Below are 8235 nucleotides of genomic sequence, written 5' to 3'. Positions count from 1 at the left end.
AGCAGTGAGGGGGGCATACAGAACTGTAGTTCTGATGAACCGCCCTGTGAAATTCCTTGAAGCCCAGGAAACGCCTGGAGCTCCTGTCTTGAGGAAGGAGTGGCCCAGTCAACCACTGCCTTCAGTTTTGAGGGGTCCATCTGGACCTGGGAGGGAGAGATAATGTAGCCCAAAAAAGAGACCGAATCCCTATGGAATTCACACTTCTCTGCCTTAAAACAGTTTGTTCTCCAGAAGCCACTGGAGAACCTGCCTGATGTGGAGCCTGTGGTCAGCAAGAGTGCGTGAAGATTAAAATATCATCAAGGTAAACAAAAGCAAAAAAACATTCAAGAAGTCCCTCAAGACATCGTTGACCAGAGCCTGAAAAACAGCTGGCGCATTGGTTAATCTGAGGACAAGCTGGGAGAGTCCACGATAGTCAATGCAGGGCCGCAACGAGCCGTCCTTCTTACCCACAAAAAAGAAACCAGCACCAGCAGGAGACGATGATGGGCAGATGATACCAGCAGCCAATGATTCTGTAATGTATTTATTCATAGCTCCTCTTTCTGAGGGGGAGCGAGAATAGAGTCTGCCCTTAGGGGGCGAGGTGCCAGGAAACAGCTCAATGGCACAGTCATATGGCCTATGAGGGGGCAGGGAGACTGCACGTGATTTGCTGAACACTAGCTTGAGGTCCAAATACTCGTGGCACATTGGATAAATCAGGGAATTCCTCCACAGCAGGAGAGTTAGAGACAGGGATAACAGCAGACTTCAAATATGACAGACAGAAAGGACTCCACCCCAAGATGGTATTGTCTGACCAGTTGATGTGGGGATTGTGCAAGGAAAGCCATGGGAATCCAAGAACAATTGGGACATGAGAATTCTCAATGACATGGAAAATGATAACTTCCGTATTGTTTCCTGAAATTCTTAACGAGATAGGGGCAGTTCTATGGGTGATTGAGCTCAAACAACCGTCATCGAGGGCCTGGACTGTGAGGGGCTGTTCAAGAGCATATATAGGAATCCCCAGTCTCTTGGCAGTGGCCGTACATATTAAATTCTTGTCAGCTCCAGAATCAATGAGGGCATGAAGAGTATGGGGCTGACTGTCATGGATGAGTACAATAGGAAGATAGGAGCGTTTGATAGGGTGTGATCTTGAATTGTGCCCGCCAGGCCCCCTACTCTTACTGGTAGGCATTTCCTTTTAAAAGGACATGATTGACAGAAACGACCCACCTTTCCACAGTAGAAACAAGCCTTCAAGTCTCGTCGGCACCGACGCTCCTCTGGAGTAATTCGGGCTCGATCAACCTGCATGGGCTCAGTAGGTGGAGCGACGAGTGAGGGAGTAGTCGATAGTCCAAACTGAAGAGGTGCAAGAGTCCTCTCCCTCACCCTCTGTCTGATGCGGGCATCGATTCGGCCAGCCAGATCCATAAGACTTGGAAGATCTGAGGGAACATCTCTTGATACCAGTTCATCTTTGACAGCATCTGACAAACCATTTAAAAAAGCATCCAACAAGGCATTTTCATTCCACCCGCACGATGCTGCCAACGTGCGGAACTCTATGCCATAATCATACACTGACCGTGAGCCTTGTCGGAGTCCCATGATCTCTCTCGCTGCTTCTCTGCCAGAAAAAAAGCGGTCAAAATCTCTCCTCATCTCATCAGTAAAGTCATTGTAGCTGGAGCAACATGGAGCATTAGCATCCCATAGGGCTGTCCCCCACTCTCGGGCCCTCCCAGTGAGGAGTGTGATGATTTAGGCTACACGGGAGCGTTCTGTGGGAAAAGCTAGGGACTGCAGTTCCAAGGACAGAGAACATTGCGACAAGAAAGACCGACAGGTACTTGGATCTCCATTATATGGCTGGGCAGCAGGGAGCCTAGGCTCTCTAAAGGGTGACTGAGACAGAGCTGGAGGTGCAGGGCTAGGTGATACAGGTGACTGGAGGGGGACAACCAGTAGCTGCTGCACTTGACCAGAAAGTGTGTTGAATTCATCAAGAAATGATAAAAGGTTTTGATTCACCTGGACTAGCTCCCGTTGATGAGTGCCCAGCATAGCTCCTTGGTTTTCCACAGCGACTCTCAGCTGTTCCATCTCTGCTGGTTCCATGTTGGCCAGATTGTACTGTCAGGGCCGGTGAGGCCAGGTGAGTTACTGTGGAACCAAAAGCAGACTCAGGAAGCAGAGAGTATAATTAGTGGGTTTTAATGTCAGAACACAGGAATCGGCAGCCAGGCAGAGTGACTTGACAAAACAGTGCAAACTCAAAAAATCCAAAAAAAACGGCAGAGGTACAGGCAGGTTTCAGTCAAAATCCAAAGTGGCGAGACAGGCAGAGCTCGGTACACAGGTTGGCAGGCAAAAAACACAGGCAGCAGTACAGGCAAGGTTCAGTCAAAAATCCAAGGTGGCAAAAACAGGCATAGTTCGGTACACAGGTAGGCAGGCAGAAACACAGGCAGCAGTATCAAAGGGGCTAGACGAGACTCACGTGGCTGAACAGGCATAGGTTGGCAACAAAAGAATGCAAGGTCCAAGCAAAGGTTTCCAAAGGGTTGAGTCGAATTCACAAGTCCAAAAAACAGGCTTAGGTCAAAAATCATTAATCCAAAGAGCATAAGCGAGAATCCACTGTGAAAGACGTGACAATCTGGCAAAGAGTGTTTCTCCTGGCACTGCTTAAATGCTATGGCTGACGAGGAGAGTGGCAACAGGTGTGACAGTGCAAGCACTGATGATTGGGCCGCTCCCCTGTCAGTCAACTAGGAGCCAGGCCAGAGGGAAAACCTGGAATGGAGTCCAGGGACAGCAGAGGCATGACGGATCACAGACTAAGTGGGGATTCTGGGCCGGACTGTGACATATGCCAAGTTATGAGGAATTAAAACCCACTCTACAACAAAAATCAAATACGTCGGCAGTGAACAAAGCAAGGCAAGGCTGTTGGCAACGTATTGCAGATCGGGTAGCCTAAATGCCTAAAAGTAAAGTTTTATTTCCACATGTTCTTCAAATATGTGTTACGGAGGATTAACAGCTTGCGGAATGTCTGAAATTAGTTGAAATAATTAAATTGCCTATTTTTAGTTCATAGAAATGCCTACAGATGCAACACAATTTAGAAGTGGGCATATAGATTACAGTAATAGGATAATTGAATGTTTAAGTAGCCCCCATTGACTGATTTAGTGTATGCATAATCCTGTGAACATTTCAGATGCAACACCATTGCCAAACGCACATGGCAGCAGGTGAAAATGAAACACAAACACATTATTCAGAATATATTTCTTAATTATGAAAACATGTAGGCCTAGCCTTCACTTGGCCTCTGTTTTACAGCTAACAAGAAAAAGGTGTCTTTGAACACTACTGTAAGGAATGTTTTAAAGTAGCAGAGGAGTTGGCCATCGCAAATAATAGTGGAAGGCCGATTGTGGAAGGGGTTGAGGGAGGCATTCGGTCGGATTCTGGTGCTGTGGAAATGTGTAGCCTTTATGTGCAGGGTACAGTAATATGACATTCAATTCAACACGTTTGTTAAAATGGTGATTTTAATTTATTAGGCCTAGGCTATGTCCGATTTATTTTAGGCTATTCTTGCTCAGATGTTCAGCAGCATACTGTAGGCTAGGCTAGGCCTATGTCCGATTTATTTTCGGACATACAGTATTCTTGCTCAGATGTTCAGCATCACCGATTAGATGGAAAACATGAATGTCCACGTAAGGGCATTGCTATGACGGGTGACATTAGACTTCTGCCTAGATCATCTGACAAAGACAACGAATTCCCTCGGCTGACAATCTATATCTTCATAGAGAATATATATATATATACACATACATACATACATACATACATACATACATACATATATATATATATATATATATATATTCTCTATGAAGATATAGATTGTCAGCCGCATTTGAAATATCGCTCGATCATGCAAATTTGATCGTGGGAAGCCAAAATCGTGATCGTGATTAAAATTCGATTAATTATGCAGCCCTACTTGCAGCTATCTTAAGATATTGACTTGGATTTTTTACATTTTATTTCCTGGTTTACTTTTAATTTGACTGTTCTGTCATTTGTGAAATAAATATCTAAATATAACTTGTAGTTGAATCATCACTGCAGATGTTCAAAGTCCTTAATGACTGATATACATGTAAAAAGCTCATTGATTTAGTTGGCTGCAGAATGTTGTAACTTCAATAGCTTAACACTCACTAGCAAGAAACTGACCTAGGAATATTAACTGAGGGAATATTAATTGAAACAATGCCTATGCTTTAAGCAAGATGTATTCTAATGATTTGTGTGTGATTCTGTTTCAGGAAGGAAGAGTGCATGCAGTGCAAGTTTTCAAGCTCCTACAAGGTTGTTGTTCTCAAGCATTGTAGGCTTTGTCAAGGTATGCATTTACACAGATTGTGTATGTGTATTTAAAACATCTGGTGCATTACGGTCACACCTCAAGATCACACACATCCACATCAAATTTGACATTTTGAATCTTCCAAACTGCAGGACCACCGTTAATTGCTTTTTGATTAATACATTTCCAGAGTACAAACTTAAACCAAAGAACCATTTTGTTAACCATTACCCACATCTAACATCTACATCTAACCATTACCCACATCTAATTTGCTGATTGACCATTACCCACATCTAATATTTTAAAAATGACGTTGACGATGCATCAAGAGTTCTATATGAAGTGTATGGTAAGTAAGTCGAGCAATTTGGTGTGGTTATGAGATTTGCAGTGCTTCTTTCATATCTCCTCAGAGACTGGATAATTATTGGCTGGTAGTCTTGTGCCTAAATGTGACTGTAAACAACTAAATTAGGTCACTGTGTTGGTAGAACTCAAAATGTATGTGTAAAACTCAAAAACCTAAGTTGGTAGAACTCAAAATTTCTATGTAACTCTCCAAAAACTTGAGTTGGCAGAACTCAAAAATCTTTGTAAACTCAACCACAGTGAATTTAAGTAAGGAAAACTCAAAAACACAAATGCATCACGTTGCCTAGAAAATCTGAGTTGTGTCAACCTCAATTTTTTTAAAGTTATCCAACAATCACCACCAAAAAGCACAGTGGACTTTTTTTACCACAGAAGGCATGTTTGAAGAATACACTTCTGTGTGATGATCTAGCAAAAGCCAGAGGCAAAGACAAAGCAATGCTGCTGAATAACTACTGTGCATAATGTTTACAGATCAAACAAATGTCTACACATATATTTATATAGCTATAACTATTCTGGTTTAGCTGTGGACACTGGGCATTGTGCGTATGAGTTCAAAAGCCATAATGGAGATATGGCATACATGTAGGCTATTTACCACTTCACAGCTTCTACAAAGAAATAAAAAGCTTTTTACAAAACAGACTGGGTAATATGTATTCCAATCTCCACGGCAACCCAGCCTTAATTTAGCATCACTATATCTACTATTCTCATTCCTTATTTGCAGTGGCAGTGTTGTGACTTGTCAACAACTTGGATGGTGTACACCAGTAGTCATTATCATGGCTTTAAAACATGCTAATCTCCAATCTTACCATCTCCTTATTAATTTACAGCTATAGCCACAAGGGTCACCAAGAGATTAAGACTTAATTACATTTTATTTAATCAGCAGATTATCTTTTCCAAACAGCTTCACCTACATATTTAGTTTGCTTCATGAAAGGATTTCACACAGAACCTATCCAGGTAGTTTAAGAATTTCACACAGAACCTATCTTGGTAAACAGCATCAGATGAGTGATTCTAAAGTTCAAATGTGGCAAAGTCCATGAAAAAAAGAGTGGCTCCTCGAAAGTATAACAGAGGTCGTAGGAGGGAAGAGGGGAAAAAAACACAAGAAAAGACAAAAGGATAGAGAGCAAATGATGATGAAAGAAAAGAAAAACATGATTGACAGAAATGAATGTTGAAAGAGAGGCAGAAATAGGAGAAAGAGAGAGAAGAGACATGTGGAGAGAAAGGCAAAGGAAGGTAGAAAAAAAAAAAAAAGAGTTGGAGAGCAAGAAAAACACTCATTAAGAGATGGGGCTGAGAGAGAGAGAGGAGTAGGAGGTGTGGGAGAGAGAAAGAGAGCAAGAAAGAGAGAGAATGAAGGACAAAGAAAAAAAGTCATTCTCCGATAGGTACAGAGTGTGAAGAGTGACAAAGTGAGAAAGAGAAAGAGAGAGGAAGAAGAAGAGAGAGGCTTACAGAACTTCATTCAAACATATACTAGGTGCAGCAGGTGAAAAGTGATAAGCGTGACAGAAAGGTGAGAGAGAGAGAGAGAGAGAGAGAGAGAGAGAGAGAGAGAGAGAGAGAGAGAGGAATGAGGGCTTACCACACTTCATCATTCCCACTTCGTAACACTTGCGCAGGCGACAGGCTTGGCAGCTCTTGCGGCGGTTCTTGTCGATGGTGCACTGGTTGGTTGCCGGGCAGATGTAATCATTGTGGCCTGCAGAGACATGAGAGTCACTGGGGGGAGCTGACATTTAACTTTACAGTCTATGACATTTAACCACAGGGGGCAGAGCATGGGCACAGAAACAACTAGTGTCCAATGCAGACAAAACGGTCTAGAGACGCAGAGGAAACAAGTAGACTAGTGCTTTTTTTGTTTTGTACCACTGAGAAAGGCTGGGCAATTCATTGAAATTGTACCAATATCATCATATCTAACCTCTCAGCAACCATTTCCCACCATAAAAACATAAAAAGATAAATTGTTTTAATCAGGGATATAGTGGTAAAATAAGAGGTGGGTAAACTATGAATTCTGTGATCATGGTAAGGTAGACTGTGCCATGTGGTATTGAATTTTTAAAAAAGGCATTCAGAACATGTTTGATGCAGGCAGAGGTTATTGTCCAATGTTTATAACAGTACCAGTGTAATAAATGGTTCTTAAAGTGTTGATGAGTGTAGGCTACATATTGTGAATGTGGATAATACTGAGTGATTTATATAAACTATTTTGAGAGGTGGATAAACTCTAATAAGAGGTGGATAAACTCTATTTCTAAAATGTCAGAGGTGGATATACTGTGTTTACTTGCGTTTAGCCTCCACTACAGCCCTGGGTTCAGACCCAGCCACAGAGTACAGTGATAGAAGGCCAAGGGGGCACACTTTTATTCGGGGGGGGATATTTCATGTCGTAGTTGATGAATTGATAGGTTAATGTCAAAGACCCAGCTGTGTTCTAACACAGCTACCTTACCACCTACAGTAGACTCTTACATGCATGTTGTTAACTGCTGATAACTTTGCTTGTCTTACAAATTTTATCTCCGCAATTGACTTTGTTGTAATAAGAACAAACTAGTTTGCATGCATGAGTAGCCTACTGCACTTAATGTGTGCTGTGGTGTTGATAATGCTAACCTTTAGTGAACACCGAGCTGAACTGTCATTCTATGCTGCAACAGTCTTGGATTGTTCTGATTCAAGTAGCCCAGGCTGCGGAGGAGTATTTCCACTGTGTGTGTGCGTGTGCGTGCGTGCGTGAGGCGGTGTGTGTGTGTGTGTGTGTGTGTGTGTGTGGCGGAGTTTTCTGCCACTACCTGTAGCCTAACTAACGAAAGAAGACCATAACTACGTGAAATATCAACAAAATAAATTAGAAACGTAAGTCAATATATATATATAGCAATAATCATGATGTTTATGCTAGGTGTCATTCCCTAACCCTAGAGTGGAGAACCAGCTAGTACTGCATGGAAGACACAGTCAAATGCATACAAACACCTTTGCCAGTAGCAACTCTTATCTCATCTCGGTGAGGTGAGGTACTGTGGTTTCTTGTGGGGAAGGAAGCCGTTAAACGAAGAGGACAAATGACACGAAAACCAATAACACAAATGAGCTTTCGGTTCACAGCCACCACAATTATAAGGGGCTGGTGATGGCGGTTTCTGGCTGCTTTCTTCCAGGGAATGCAAGCACATACACACACACACACCACACAAACACACACAAACACACCCACACACACAGACAGACACACACACACAAACACAGAAACACACACAAACACAGAAACACACACACAAACACACACACACACACACACACACACAAACACACAAACACCGTGCAGCAGTGGGTTTTGGCCCAACTCCCAACTGGGAACACAGTGCACTAGAGGGAGCCTCCCTGGAGCCAGAGTCCCGGGGTGGTAAGGGAGCTGA

The 8235-nt window shown here is 42.7% G+C and overlaps 1 protein-coding gene across 1 annotated transcript in view; it reads right to left on the bottom strand.

Moving 5' to 3' along the window:
- The window catches only part of esr2a (estrogen receptor 2a), a 40093-nt gene that overhangs the window by 21369 nt on the left and 10489 nt on the right, over nt 1-8235 (bottom strand). The window contains 1 exon segment of the mRNA XM_048249986.1: nt 6384-6500. Coding sequence (XP_048105943.1) covers nt 6384-6500 — 117 coding nt within the window.

This window comes from Alosa alosa, chromosome 8 (genome assembly GCF_017589495.1).
Source record: "Alosa alosa isolate M-15738 ecotype Scorff River chromosome 8, AALO_Geno_1.1, whole genome shotgun sequence".
Lineage (NCBI taxonomy): Eukaryota > Metazoa > Chordata > Actinopteri > Clupeiformes > Clupeidae > Alosa > Alosa alosa.
The sequence above is the reverse complement of the archived record's forward strand: the minus strand, read 5'-3'. Positions and strand labels throughout refer to the sequence as shown.